The 16136-nt window shown below is 46.4% G+C and overlaps 1 protein-coding gene across 1 annotated transcript in view; it reads left to right on the forward strand.

Annotated features, from left to right (window-relative positions):
• Positions 1-6: 6 nt before the first annotated feature.
• PLXNC1 (plexin C1) overlaps positions 7-16136 on the forward strand; it is a 160481-nt gene continuing 144351 nt past the window's right edge. The window contains exon 1 of the mRNA XM_011933948.1: positions 7-651. Within this exon, the coding sequence (XP_011789338.1) occupies positions 379-651 (273 nt within the window). The 5' untranslated portion in view covers positions 7-378. The remainder of the gene's footprint in view (positions 652-16136) is intronic.

Consider the following 16136-nt stretch of genomic DNA (forward strand, 5'->3'; position numbering starts at 1 on the left):
CCCCTGGGCAACCTGAGCCGCAGCTCCCTGCGCAACGGCACCGAGGTGGTGTCGTGCCACCCGCAGGGCTCGACGGCCGGCGTGGTGTACCGCGCGGGCCAGAACAACCGCTGGTACCTGGCGGTGGCCGCCACCTACGTGCTGCCTGAGCCGGAGACGGCGAGCCGCTGCAACCCCGCGGCATCCGATCACGACACTGCCATCGCGCTCAAGGACACGGAGGGGCGCAGCCTGGCCACGCAGGAGCTGGGCCGCCTCAAGCTGTGCGAGGGCGCGGGCAGCCTGCACTTCGTAGACGCCTTTCTCTGGAACGGCAGCATCTACTTCCCCTACTATCCCTACAACTACACGAGCGGCGCTGCCACCGGCTGGCCCAGCATGGCGCGCATCGCGCAGAGCACCGAGGTACTGTTTCAGGGCCAGGCGTCCCTCGACTGCGGCCACGGCCACCCCGACGGCCGCCGCCTGCTCCTCTCCTCCAGCCTAGTGGAGGCCCTGGACGTCTGGGCGGGAGTGTTCAGCGCGGCCGCGGGAGAGGGCCAGGAGCGGCGCTCCCCCACCACTACGGCGCTCTGCCTCTTCAGGATGAGTGAGATCCAGGCGCGCGCCAAGAGGGTCAGCTGGGACTTCAAGACGGCCGAGAGCCACTGCGTAAGTCCTGCCCCCGGGGCGCCTCGGGGAGCGCTGCTGCCGGGGAGCCGCCGCCGCCGCCGAGGCAGAACGAGCTGGGGGCGAGCGGCGGGGCGGGGGTAGATCCGGTTGATATTTACCAGGTCTCAGGTTCACACCGCGGGCGGCCGTCCGAAGGCTCCTCTCGGACGGTCCCCGAGACCTGGAGCACGGCCTGAGGTCCCCAAAGGGAGAGCGTAAAAAGGGGGGCGGGGAGGGTTGGAGTTAGACTCAAAACTCTAGTGGCTGCATCCCAGTGCCATCCTTCCCTATCCAAACGGGGACGCTTGTTTGGGGCTGAGTCTTCTCGCGCAGCCCCTCTTTCCCATTCGCTTCTCCAGACTTCCCTGTGCCCCTTCTGTGTAGTCCCAGCGGGCGTGTGGGTCCGACCCTCTTGGTCAACAGTTAGCAAACACAGTGCCCTCGGCAGAGAAGCCATTGAACCTAAAGGGCTCCCTGCCACACCCCAGCCTTTGTGGCCCCCTGTCTCCGCCCCCCACCGGCAACGCAAGTGCTGTGGTCTGAAGAGTTGCTAGCCCGCTCAGCGTGGAGAAATGCCAGCCTGCAAAAGAGGCTCGCGCTGGAACCGAACCCCCGGCATGACCCGGTGCGAGGGGGCGGGGCCGTGGCTCTGCTCAGGGTGCGCTGTGGTCGCCAGCCGCTGGGAGAGGCTGGGCGGGAGATGGCCTTGTGGTAAAAGCCTCATCCTACAGGGGAGCGCAAGGGAGAGTGTTGGGGGTACTACAGACAGCTTCTGGGCTCCAGATTGCGAGACTAGATGGCGGAACTCAGAGTCACCACCCTTGGGCTGAACCAGGCAAGCGACACAGGTTTCCTTTGGGCTCCCAGGGCAGCTACAGCTTTCATCTTGAGATTGGCATTTCTTTGACTGGAAAATAAAGAGGCAGTTCAAGAGGGTCCAGTTGATGGGGATTATGGGGCCATTGTGCACTTCTCCGGAGGCCGTTTCCCTTCCAAGGCGGCTGGCACATCAACTCCACATATGGCTCCTGAGAGGGGAGCCTGCTGGGAGCCTCCTTTATAACTGGACAAAAAATCAAAGCGCAGAAATTAACGGCTACAGGTGTTGCCATTGTTTTGGTACAAAATGAGTCAGAGAGGAAGGGGAGAAGTCACCACTTGGAAAATGTGTTGGTACAGGGGCACGTTGGCTCCCAGCTATATTAATATGTGTATAGAAGGACAGCTTCCCCCACCCCCTTCTTTCTCTGCAAAGCACATCTTACCAAATATTAGCCCTATGAGCCAGGGAGAAAAAAAACAGGGGGTCTTTTGCGAGGCTTCTTAGGACGGTCACTTGCTGCTTCTTCTTTTCCTGTCAAGCTGTGTGCTGGGACACACACATAATGCCTTTATTTTGTTACTGGTATAATTTTTAAAAATATGTAAAAACAGATATTTGCCTCCTAAATGACTTACTGTTGCCGTACACATATAATTTAATATTTGATTCCTGTCTTTATTAGATCTTTATAATCTAATGGTTTAGGTTTTGTAAAATCATCTTTTCCTACTTCTCTGTTGAAAGACTTGAAAGTACCCCCGAAATATTACTTTGTGTCCAGCTTTAGACACACTTGGTCTCTGGGGTTAATGACAAGCCAGCTCAGAGGCCCACAGCAGGTAATAAGGGTGGAAGTCCAAGCTTGCCATCTGACAGCTGTGTCGATGTGTGGAGCCAAAACATTTCTCTTGACTGCGTCTCTCTACCTATTGGGTCCTGGAAGACTCAGTTCCCTTCCAAACCCAGCCAGCATCTTGAATGCACTCAAAATCCACATTTTGGCTCAATCAGGTGTTCCTGCTTGTGCTGGGATGGGGAGGGCAGTGGCAGAGGAAGTCGTGGAGCTGTTTATCCATCTTTACAGGAGCTTCTGCGAGAGAGCTGCCCCTTGGAAATCAAGCAAGGGATAAACACATGCTGCCAAAAATCTGGAACTGGAAAAATAAATAATTAAAATGAGTCCCTCCACAGCATTTCTTGCTGCTGCTATTTATCAAGAACTCCCAGTGTGCTCAGAGTTGTGTGTTCTGAAAGACAGGGTCTCTACCCCCTGAGCTTGTCAGCCAAGTTAAATAATATACTCTGGTTCAAACAATAGCATGTCATGGCTGCACAGGTGGGAGTTTGGAGTTTTGCAAATTTTTTTTTCATTTAAGTAAATTCCTTGCTGCTAGTATGCATTGAAAAGCCTTAATGGAATTGAATTTCAAGAGGAGTTTGAATGAAAAAGGGTGGTAGTTCTGATGAAAAAGCTGACAATTTTCTAACCTATTAAGTAGGTAGAGAAGATACTCAATTCAACAAATATTTGTTTGATGCCTGCTAGTGTAAGCAATGCTCTGTGCTGGGTGCCACTGATTTTGCCACTGAAAGGACAATAGCAGGTTGTAACCTTGTGTAACGGGGTCATGGGATCGGTGTGCCCCTGGCTGTCACTCAGAAGAATGATGTCATTTGATTGCATTTGTTCTGCATTTTATTTTCAGGTCTCGAATGTGATTTTGAAAAGGCATGCTGAATTATAGGTGCCTAAAACAGGAGCAGGACTTGACACACTCTAGAGGGAACCTCAATAGATTCCAACAGCGATTCCTTTAGAGCAGACACAGTAATTTTAACAGTAATCCACAGGCTGCAAGGCACAAGCGGCTGGATTCGCTTGCCTTCTTTCTCCCTCTCCTCCTAGCTGCCTCTTATTTTCCATCTTCAATCAACCATAGGTAGAAAAGTGATGGGATTGACTGGGTTGTATTTTCCCGCTTCCTGGTTCTCTTACCTCTTATCACTGATCCTCCTCCCCTTCAGCTTCTGCTAAGGAGTAATTTACGAGATGCTTGTGCAGTGAGTGTGTACTCAGCTGTTTACACACTGGACCGTTACTTTTTCTGCCTTGCCACCAACTTTGAATCCACTTTCACAATTATAGCAGGTTAACTGCAGCTCTCAAATGTGCTAAGGCAACCGATTTCTGTAGACCCTCTCTCTAATAATCTTCTGTGATATTTTTACAGCACTTCCACATGTATTATTTCTTTTGAGCCCAGCATCAAGTCTAAGGTTGATTCTATGAGGATCATCTCATTTTCCAGATGAGGAGGCTAAAGATCCGTTAAGCAACTTGCTCAAGATAGTGAGATAAGTGCCAGAGCCCTCCACCTTTAACCCAGGTCTTCCAATGTCTACATCTCTACTCTTCCCACCACTCCAGGACTTCTCGAACTTTCCCATGAAGGTCCCCTATTTAAATCGGCAGCAAACAACCTCCCCTAGGATGTGGGGTTGAGGCTAGAGGGTAACCTCAGAAGGCAGTACATGCCTCTAATCTTGGGTTGTGTTTTAGAACTTCATGTGGTCTTTTTCCTTTTTTTCATTCTTTTCTATAACATACCTGTGCTTGGATTAGTATAAAAATGAATGTTTTTGGCTGGGCGCGGTGGCTCAAGCCTGTAATCCCAGCACTTCGGGAGGCCGAGACGGGCGGATCACGAGGTCAAGAAATCGAGACCATCCTGGCTAACACGGTGAAACCCCGTCTCTACTAAAAATAGAAAAACTAGCCGGGCGAGGTGGCGGGCGCCTGTAGTCCCAGCTACTCGGGAGGCTGAGGCAGGAGAATGGTGTAAACCCGGGAGGCGGAGCTTGCAGTGAGCTGAGATCCGGCCACTGCACTCCAGTCCGGGCGACAGAGCAAGACTCCGCCTCAAAAAAAAAAGAATGTTTTTAATTATGCACAAGTTAATTAATTTGACTTCCTCCCTTTCTGAACTCTCACTACACCAATGTGATCCATAGAAAGTGTTTGTGTTCGAATTTGTGGAGTCTGATTGTTCCAGACTTGTTTGGCCACTATTGTTGGGTTCTGGGGTCACTCGTGGTTTAAACATGGCAGCCACCCCTCTGTAGACACTGAAGGTAGTATGTTTTCCTATAGTGTTGGTCCACAGGACTCTAGGTCATTCTAGTTTGTTCTCTAGTTCATTCTACCCTTTTGTAGGGAGACATACCCCCTTCTTCCACACTTACATAATTCTAAAGCCTGACATAATTTAACTGTCATGCAGACAACCACAGAATGCTCACATGCTGTCCAACAGACAGCAACCCAAGGAACATGTATGGAGAAGTGACATCCCAGTTCCACTTGGTGATGCAGCCTATTGACCTCAAAATCCGCAGTCTTCCTGTGATGTTTATTTCTCTTCCAGTTTCTGTTATGATTTTGTCAAGCCATTTTGCAGTCTATAGACTAGATGGTGATTTTACCCTCATATATACATATGATATGCAAAAATGGATTCAAAAAGGACAATTGCAGTGACAACACCCACTTAGAAAGAGGGGGAAAGCAATCATAGCTACTATCTACTGAATAGTTATTATGGCCAGGTTTTGTGTGAAGCAATTTACATGCCTTATTTTCTGTTGATTCTCATTCACCATATGGGGCAAGGACTGTAGGTATCATGATGATTAGAGATGAGAAAAAGTAAGGCCCAGAGAGCTTCTGTTAGGTTCCATAGCTGGAAAATAGCAGAGGATTTAGAACCCGGGTGGTCCAACTCTAGGACCTGAACTTTTAACCACCTTATAAGTCTACATTAAGGAGCCCTATCCTATTACTATTAGTAATCATGATGGTGATGATAGAAAAGACATCCAAAGCACATGGCATTTTCTGTGGGTCAAGTAGTGTTTATTCTATACACATTAACTCATGAATCCAGAGAATATTGCTATCAAGGAAATGGGATTCCCCATTTATAAATAAAGAAACCAAGGCACGAAGAGTTACATAATTATTACATGCAATAATGTGTACATGTCCACTGCCATGGACAGTCTGTCACCATGGACATTAGGTCCTGGTGTCAACCCTATCCTGTATGGAGCAAGCTAGGCCCTTAAAACTGCTATGCTAAGACCAGCTTTTTGTGGACACAGGCATAGGATACAGCAGAGAATCCTTAGTTGTGAGCTGAGTTTCTAGGTTTGCATTGGTGACCACCTGAAGTTCTGACTCTGGCAGGATTGTAGTTTCTTAACGGTGACCTTCTAGACAGTGTTGGTGTTCTGAGCATGCAGTCCTATACATGATCTCAAAGAGTGTTCTCTGTTGAACCCCCCCATACCTAGCATAGTACCCAGTATGTAGTTGGGACTTCAGAAATATTTGTTGAATGAATAAATGAAGGATCGTAGAGAATCGTGTTGGAAATGTTTTCAATACTCAGCAGCAACACTTTCTGGGAGTCTGGTCACCTCACACTCCCTTAACCATTGTCTTTTTCTTTTCCTTTTCTTTTTCTTTTTTTTTTTTTTTTGAGACACAGTCTCGCTCTGTCGCCCAGGCTGGAGTGCAGTGGCCAGATCTCAGCTCACTGCAAGCTCCGCCTCCTCCTGCCTCAGCCTCCCGAGTAGCTGGGACTACAGGCGCCCGCCACCTCGCCTGGCTAGTTTTTTTTATTTTTAGTAGAGACGGGGTTTCACGGTGTTAGCCAGGATGGTCTCCATCTCCTGACCTCGTGATCCGCCCGTCTGTTAGCCAGGATGGTCTCCATCTCCTGACCTCGTGATCCGCCCGTCTCGGCCTCCCAAAGTGCTGGGATTACAGGCTTGAGCCACCTCACCCGGCAACCATTGTCTTTTTCTTAATGCCTGATGTGTCAGGGCCCCTTCCTTCCTTAGTTTTAGGTTACATGCTAGGATTATAGGCATGGTGTCCTTCACTCCTTCAGCTCTTCCCAGGTACTTCCATTCATTGGAATACCAGGCTTCTGGTGTTGCCGATCAGTTACTTTTGACCATTGAAACCTAACATGGATGGAACTTCTATGGTGTAATTTTTGATTGCCTTTCAACTATGAGAGGAAAGGGCTTTATGCTGTAGGCAGTGGTCCTTAAAGTGTGGACTCTGGCCTAGCAGCGTGCACATCACTTGGGAACTTGCTAGACATGCACACTCTTGGACCCTACACCAGACTTACTAAATCAGAAGCTCTGGAGGTTGAGGTAGGACTGCCAATCTGTGTTTTAGAAAGCCCTCAAAGTGATTTGAAGTCATGCTTAAGTTTAAGAACCACTGTTATAAGGTAAAACAATTTTCCTTGTATTCCAGCTGAGGCACCTGGGATAGGAACTTGTCGCATTTTTTTTCCTTGCGTTTTACTTAGGGCTGTAAAAAGTAACCAACACATTTTACCACTCTGATATTCCTTATTCCCTCCTCACTGATCAAAGGCAATACCTAGAAAGCCCTTTAAAGGGTTGCCATTTTTGGGCTTAGAGTCTGAGTCTCAAAAACCTGTAAGCCATAGTTTAATTAGCTCCTTCACTCTTGCATGTAACAGTTTATTTGTATTTCACTCCCAGATATGGGGGGATGTCTAGAGTCTTCTGTTGTGCTGTACGCCAGAACCAATTGCACACACCAGACATTCTCTCCAAGGGTCCATTCTTTACAGCATCAATCCTGATACCAGTTTCTATCCTAGTCATGTACAATTGGTTGCATGGAATAAAGATCTACTTGAGTAAGCTCAGATAAAGGGATGAGGGATACTGTGGACAGAAACACATGGAATTCCATGGTAATCTAGGAATAAAAGCAATAGCGTGTAATGGTTGTATGCACAGTCACTGGAACCAGGGCAATTGGGACCAAAGCTACCAGTTACCAGTTGTGGGACTGTAGACAAATTATTCAACCTTTCTATGCCTCAGTCTCTTCATCTAGTAGAGATCCTCTTGGTTTCATAGGCTTATTGTCTGGATTCATGAGTTAATAAGTATAGAATGAATATTACTTGACTCATAGTAAATGTTGTGTCTGTGTTTACTATCATCACCATCCTTACTACTAATAGTGTTATGACGGGCTCCTTGATATGCAGTTGGAAGGTGGTTCCATATTCAAGGCAGCTTAAAGGAGCTCAGTCAGCATCAGCGAATGATGGATGCTCCTTCGTTAGTCTCCCTGTTAACATGACTTAGCCTGGCTGCTTTGCACCATCCTCCTACCAAATGACCTCCCCTGCTTCCTCAAATATCTACTTCCTCCCACCTGAGTATGCCTCGGGCCTGCCTTGATCCCCACTGTCTATCTTTTTTTTTTTTTTGGAAACACGGTCTCACTCTGTTGCCCAGGCTACAGTGCAGTGGCACAATCTCGGCTCACTGCAACTACCGCCTCCTGGATTCAAGCGATTCTCCTACCTCAGCCTCCTGAGTAGCTGGTAGCTCAGGCGAGTGCTATCACACCCAGCTAATTGGAGTAAAATCGTTTCTTAAACAATATGGTTCCTAGAGGAGAGACACTAGAATTTTTTTTTTTTTTTTTTTTTTAGACAGTCTCACCCTGTCACCTAGGCTGGAGTACAGTGGCATGATCATAGCTTATTGCAGCCTCAAACTCTTGGGTTCAAGCGATCCTCGCACCTCAGCTTCCCAAGTAACTGGGACTGCAGGCACACACCACCATGCCAGGCTGATTTTTTTTATTTTTGGTAAAGATGAGGTCTTGCTGCGTTGCCCATGCTGGTCTCAATCTCCTGAGCTAAAGTAGTCCTTCCGAAGTGCTAGGATTATAGGCATAAGCCAGCACACTTGCCTCCCACTGTACATCTTAACAGCCTGTCACCTTCTGCTTTGGCTACTAACTGGCAATGACTTTCTGTATTATGTAGTCCAAGTTGCCAGGAGAGAGATAGAGTTGAGTCCACTTCATCTTTCACACCAGCTAATGAGCCCGAGGTCAGTGTAGGGATTTGTCACCCTTGGGGCAGGTGCTGGCCCCTGGTCCAATTAGAAAAGGATCAAACATGCAGTTGTCCCTGGCAGGCGCTGCAGGTGGATTCCCTTAGAACAGGATGGCAGAAGAGCCACACCAAGACCAACACCTTGACTACAGTAGCATATGATAGTGTCAAATCTGTCTCCCTTAAAGTTTTTGGATGACCACTCCCTTCCCCAAACATGCGTTGGCAGACAGATGATGAAGACCAGGAAACCCCAAAGTTGACCTGGGAACAGTGTGTGGCCAGCATGGGTCTAACCTGTTTATCAAAGTGGCCCCATGGCAGTGGTTTCTTATTATGTTTTTTATGAAATGTGCTTATCATTTTTCTTAGTTTTAATTTTCTGTCTTGATGAAATGCTAATTTTTTATGTGATCACAAAAACAAATAGAACTGTGACATTCATTTTTCAGTTTCAGTGGTTGCTTTTCATGTTGGTTGAATTGTCTGTTCAATAGCTACACATAGCGCTTTCCTTAGAGAAGTTACTAGGGGGATTTGGCGGCATTTCCATCCCACCACCCTGGTCAATGCTGTTATGCAGGGGTCAGCTAACTCTGTAAAGGGCCCGATCATGAATATTTTCGGCTTTGCAGGCTACGTACAGTCTCCATCACAACTGCTCAATTCCGCTGCTGTAGTGTGAACACAGCCATGAACAATACGTAAATGAGCAGGCAGGGCTGTGTTCCATTAAAACGTTATGGACACCGAAATGTGAATTCCCTGTAATTTTCACTTGTCATGAATTATTCTTTTTTTGATTCTTTTCAACCATTTTAAAATGCAAAAGCTGTTCTTAGCTCATGGGCCATTTGAAAAACAGGCAGTAAGCCAGATTTGGCCCACAGGTGGTGGTTTGTTGACTCCTGCTATTATAGAAAGAGTGAGAGTAAAACAAACCTTTCCCATACAGTCCAATACTCATGGCAAGAGAGATGTGACCAAGAGCTGCAGTGGAAGTCCCAAAAAGTGGCATTACACTCAGCCTGGGAGGATCCGGGAGGCTTTAGAGAGGTAATGCTTGGGCTATGTCTTGAAGCTGAGTGGAGAAGGTAGAGAAGGGAGTTCTAGAGGGAAGGTACAGCTTGTGCACAAGCAGGAAGTTGAGTAAGGCTGGGAACCAAAAGCAGCTTACCCTGGCAGTGGAATGTCCAGAAACAAGTGTGCAGTTCCAGATGGTGAAGGGCTTAATGAGATGGGCAAAGGTGGTTGGATTTTATCCTGATGGTTAGTCCTCTAGACTTTCCAAACCTTCCCTTTGGAGTAAATTATCAATCGGAAGCTCCATATGAGAAAAAGATTAGAAAATTATCATTAGGCAGGGAACAGTTGGCACATGCCTGTAATCCCAGCAACTTGGGTGGCCAAGGCAGGTGGATCACTTGAGCCCAGGAGTTTTGAGACTAACCTGGGCAATGTAGCAAGACCCCATCTCTACAAAAATAAAAATAAAAATCTTAGCCAGGTGTAGAGGCACATATTTGTAGTCCAGCTACTTGGGAGGCTGAGACAGGAAGATCACTTGAGCCCAGGAGTTCAAATCCAGCCTGAACAACATAGCACGACCCTGTCTCTTGAGAAAAATTATCATTGACTTGGTTCTCTGTAAGACCAATTACCAAGTGCTGGGAACATGGTGGCGAGGGAGGGCGGCAGTGGGGAAGCAGGGGTTGGAAGTTTCCGGAGCTCTACAACTTGCCCCACCCCATCCAGGCCTGTCCCTGAGGCATCTCCAAGGAATTTCTAGAACTCTGCTGAGCAGAGTATGAAAACCGTGGCTAAGCCTGATGGAGTATAACAGCGGGATTATAAACGACACAATCTAAATGTGTTCTGGAAAGATTACTCAGAAGATAAAGTGGCTGCCGTAAGGTTGGAGGCAAAGCACCTCATTAGAAAGACTATCATTTGTTCAAATACTTTCTTGAGCTCCTATTATGTGCCAAGCAGTGTGTGGAGATATTCATATCAGTGGTAAATAGGGCAAATGATAAACATTTAGCAAATTAATAGTTACTTTTACATTAAGATGATAGGTAAAATTTACAGCGCACCTACTGTACGTCATTATTCTAAGCACTTTACCAATATTAACTCATTTGATCCTCACTGTAACTTTACAAAATGGGCTGTATTATTACTTCCATTTTAAAGATGAAGAAACGGAGGCACTTCACTAAGCAGGTGATGTAGCAGAGGCATTTGGAGTTGCGGGTGTTGGGGTAAGTTCTCTTTAAGGAGGCCGAATTGACACCAGGAAGATAATAAAGGCCAGTTACAGGTTTCCCATGCAGAACTGGGAGGAGCACTGCTGGCAGACTGGAGGGCACGTGCAAGGACTCAAAGATGGAACAACCTGGTCTTGGTGGTTGTGGAGAGCAAAATGCTAGTGTGGTTGAGGCTAGGGAGGTAGAGGGGAGAGTACGAGGGGAGGAGGCTGGAGAAGGAAGCAGCAGGCCTAGCCTACAGGCCTCCTTGGCAATGGGAAGGAGATTAGATTTTCTTCTCCGAGCACAGGAGAGCCTTTGAAGGGAAGTGAAATGATTGGATTTGAATTCCTAAATAACAGCTGCCCTGTGGGGAATGGATGAGAGATTGGCCACAGTAGAAGAAGGAAAACCTGCAGGAGGCTCTTGCAGTAGTCCAGGCAAGAAATAATGTCACCTTGGCCATGAGCAGTGGTGACAAATATGGAGAGAAACAGATGGATTTTGTTTATTGCAATCATTCAACTGAGGAACATTGAAGAGCTGAACTGAGGTTGGAGCAGTGAGGATGGAGAGAAGGGATGAAGTGAAATAGGTTTTTAAGACGTGAAGGACCAATTAGAGGATGAGTGTAATTTTTGTTGGTTTTTAGATGTCTTGGGACATCCAGGAAGAGTTTCTAAGTAGCGAGTTGGCAATGAAGTTAGGAGTCAGGGATCCGCTCCATAAACCTTACAGCGTGCCAGGCCCTGTGTCGGGCCCCACACATCCCTGTTTGGGCTATACATGCACTGAGGGGAGTGGCCAGGTCTGGTTCATCTTTCTTTCCTAGGCATCTATCGGGCTGGCTAACACATGGTGAGTGAGCCCTCAGTAAGTGTTTCTGGAACAGGAAAGAAGGTACTCTTCATTTGGTGAAGAAGATAGTGATTATAGCATGGTGAGATGAGTGTGTCCAAGAGGAGTTGACACTGGGGCTCTGTTCTGAGGAAGAGTAAAAGCTGGGCAGCGACAGTGAAGGGTATTTCCTTTTGACTCCCTTCCCAATGAGCCAGGATTCCTCGTCATCCCCTATCTCTCCGCAACCTGATTGAGGGAGCGTGTTACCTAACACACCAGCTGTTCCTGATAATCACCTCTTGGTCTTCTCCTGAGGCTCCTTTCTCCATCACTGACCCCTTTTAAAAATTGGATTCCAAGCGCAAGGCCTTGCTTCTCTGAGGCAATAGAGGAGGAAATAGCCTAGAGCAGCTGGGGGCTGTAGGTGTCACCTAGTGTCAGCCCCCGCACTTAGCAATATCTTTTTTCCTAACGCTGCAGAGCTCTTGTGTTGTAGACCTCTAATGCAGCCTGTAGACCCCTTGACAGAATAATGTTTTTTAATGCATAAAATAAAAACATTGGATTGCAAAATAGACACTATATATTAATAAAAACATTGGATTGCAAAATAGATGCAATATATTAATATATCGATCTATCAAAATGTTTCTTCAATTTCAGGTGTAGTAATATATCTTAACACATTCGATAGCAAGATCTAGAGGCAGTAACTACCATAATTTCAAAGGAGAGATGAGCATAAATGATACTTTGAGATATCTGCAACAACTATCAAATAATATGAAAATAGCTGATTTATTTTGGTGACAAAGTCACAGGTTCAGTAAATACTGCTGTGGCCTGAATCCGTGATTAAAGGAAATGCTAAGTTCCAGTTAGAGCTCCCTAGAATAAAGATGTTTTTTTTCATGCAGTTTCATGGATTCCCTGAATTCTGTTCATGAACTGTGGATATCAGTGGAGCCCCACTCTAACCATTCATTTCGGTTACCAAGTGTTTCAGAAACCAGTGACATGAAATGCAAAGTGTTGCATTTTATTTCAAAACTCATTTGATTGGTTTATTTTGACAATAGAGAGTTTGTTCCCATGTGTATTTTACAGATCAAGTACTTGGTCAACAGCAAGTGCTCCATAAATAATAGGTGGATGAGTGGATGGGTGGGCGGATGAGTGGCTGGGTGGGTAGAGAAAACTCAGAAAGGATAAATGACTGTCTAAACACTTACAGCTCATAAGTAATAGAGCTTGAACTTGAAACCACATATTTTTTACTCTAAATCACTTGTTCTTTCTACTCTTCCATGCTACCATCAGCTACTTTTATTTGAAAGAACACAATGATAGGGCGTGTTCTTCAAAATATGCTGTTTGAATCATGGGAAAGGACAATCCTATTATTTGCTTTGGTCAGAGCACACCTAAAGTACTCTGTTTACTTCTTAGAGGCACATTTTAAGTACACTGAATCTGTTGACTCTTCATGTACTGAGATGGCGAGAGACCCAGAAACTGTCTCTTACCAGCTGTCAATGAGCTATGGATGTGAAATTCAGAGAAGGCCAATTTACATGGTAATAGGAGGTCTGGGGTGGTTTTCTATTGCTCCCCAAGGCAGAACGAAGGCCCAGTATTTACAAGGGACAAGTTTTGGCTCAATTAAAGAACTCAGTAATGATTAGGCCTACTTATTAATGTATCATAGTGGCCTGATGAGATATTGACTGAAAGTATTCAAACATTGACCCTGTTTTTATTTATCCCTTCGATAAGCATTTATTGGCAGCCTACTCCATGTCAGATGCTGAGGTGGATGCTGCATTCAAAGTGTTGAATACAATACTATTGGAGATAGTCAATCTTATAAAGATGGAGTCTACTGGGAGACAGTGAGTAAGTTTTTAAAAACAAGAGTTATTAATAAGTATTTTGAAGGAAATAAATGGAGTGCTATGATTCAGAAGAAAAACTGAGGTAGGAACGGGAAGAGCTATGGTCATGTGTCCATGAGTAGGTGACATTCAACTTGAAACCTGACAGACTGAAAAGAGCCAGCCTACAAGGGAGTGAAGGGGGGTGGGGCTAGAAGAAGTAGCAAGTGCAAAGGCCCCGAGGCAGACTCTTGTGTCCAAGAGTCTGAAAGAAATCAACTGGACTTGGGGAGCAGAAGCAGAGTGCAGGAGAATAATGGCAAGGAATGGGTGTGAAGACATCATCAGGAACCAGCCCAGGGAGAGCCTGGGGAGGCATATGGATTCAGTTCTCAGCATCATGATGGGAAGCCATTGGAGAATTTTAGTCCAGGGAGTAACAGGACCTGTTTCATATTTTGAAAGATCACTTTGGCTACTGGACAGAGAATAGATTGAAAGTTAAAAGGAAGACACCAAGATACTCTTGCACTAGATCGGGAGGGGAATGAATGGATGCTTGGGCCGAATACAGCCTGTAGAGATACAGAAGGTGAATTTGAGATTATTGGGAAATTCAACTGAGATTTTTAATGTATTGGATGTGGGGAGTGACAGAAAGAGAAGAGTCGAGGGTGATTAGTGGTGTGGTTGACCATGATGGGGAGCAGGGCCAGAGGGAAGTCTACATAACCATTTGTCAGCAACTCTGAAACCATGTCACAGATTTCAGTGGTTCTTAACAGGGGATGATGACATTTATTTAGGGGATGTTCAGAAATATTGGAGAGGGGACTTTCACAGTAGTCAACATAATGGAGGGCACTACTTTGTGGACAGGAGTCAGGAATGCTAAAAGTCCCACATCACACAGGACAGCTCTCATAATGAGGAGCCATCCCATGTAGAATGCCAGTCATTTCCTCCTGGAAAAGCATTGGTGGACTGAGTCTCTTTCAATTCTAAGAAACTAGGGCCGGGCACGGTAGCTCACGCCTGTAATGCTCATACTTTAGGAAGCCAAGGTGGGCGGATCATGAGGTCAGGAGTTCAAGACCAGTGTGGCCAACATAGTGAAACCCTGTCTCTACTAAAAATACAAAAATTAGCCAGGTGTGGTGGCGCCTGACTGTAGCTACTTGGGAGGCTGAGACAGGAGAATTGCTTGAACCTGGGAGTCGGAGGTTGCAGTGAGCCGAGATCGTGCCACTGCACTCCAGACTGGGCGACACAGTGAGACTCTGTCTTTAAAAAAAAAAAAAAAGAATCTAGGAAAATGCAGTTTTCACACTCTCTGCCATTCATATCTTTTTTGTGAATTATTTGAGTCAGGTCATCATTTTATAAGTAATTAACTGAAATTAGCCATAGGGAGGAGAAGGAGGTTTGGTGGGGGTGGGGAAGGGACATAAAGCAGGAAGAAGGAAGGATGAATCTTGGAGAGTGGGACTTTGGTGGTGGGTCAGCTTGGGTGGCTGGGGACACTGGGGCCTGTGGAGGAAGGGGATAGGGTAGAAGGTGGTGAAATACAAGCTTCACCACCTTGCGTGCTTCCCACGGCTGTGCTGCACACCAACCATGCTTGCCTGGTCTAGAGGCTGCCCAGCTGTGTCCCTAAGCACACTTTAAACCTCTCCTTTTGATCATTTGAGTCCCCAGTGTAAATTCTTCCTTCAGGCAATGAGAGAGCTGCCATAACTTAGTCAGATCCCGGTCAACACTGTATACACGAGAATGGAGAAAAGCAACCTGAGCCTTCCTGGCTAATACAATCACTGTCCGACTTGGGCAAATAGTTGTCCTTTCCGTCTCCCTAGCTGGATAAAAATAATCTAATTATTTTCAAACACATGATTTCATCTGGACCTCACAACAACACTGAGAGGCAGGGCATGTGGTATTATTGGGTCCATTTTACAGATACAGTCACTGAGGTTCAGGAGACTTAACTTGCTGGAATCAAGCAGTCTGTAAGGCACAGAGCAGGGGCCAGAACTTGGGTGCAGAGCTCCTTCAGAGGTTTCCTAATGGCGAGTGGGCCCCTTGGGGAGTAACAGAAAATGATGAAACTGCTTCAAAACAAATGGATCCCAAATGGAACAGAATATAAAATTAACTGCCCAAGAAAGGCGTTTTATCGTGTACAAGAAATTGATCGGTATCCAGTTGGTATTTCCTCCCACCTGGTAAGGTAAAGTTAACATACAGGAATCCTTTTTAGCACCTTGGGGGTAAAACACTTGACTCTTGCTGGGTGCCCAGCTCTGGAGGCCCCAGTTTTGTGCCCCTTCCCTCCCGATGATGCCGCAAAAGCTGGAGCACCCTGCCTGAACCTCGATGAGCCGGGCCATCTTTCACATGGTAGAGGCAGGGCCAAGCTGTGGCTCAACTCTAGAGGGTACCTTTCACACCCTGGAATGCATGACTGGCACCCCATGGAGCTGTGCAGGGCACAATGGGGCAGTGTTTATTGTCCATGGAAAATCATATGAAGCAGCTGCAAAGAAGTCTAATTGTTTTCCTGGTAATAGGCCCATGACTCCCTGCACACACACACACACACACACACACACACACACACACACACATACACACACAAACACACACACACCTCTTCTCAGGAGCTTTGGTCCCAGTTTGCTATATCAGGCCCAAAGCTCTTTCTCTCTTTCAGCCCAAACATCAT

This window comes from Colobus angolensis, unplaced genomic scaffold, assembly GCF_000951035.1.
Source record: "Colobus angolensis palliatus isolate OR3802 unplaced genomic scaffold, Cang.pa_1.0 Scaffold10, whole genome shotgun sequence".
NCBI classification, from domain to species: Eukaryota; Metazoa; Chordata; class Mammalia; order Primates; family Cercopithecidae; genus Colobus; species Colobus angolensis.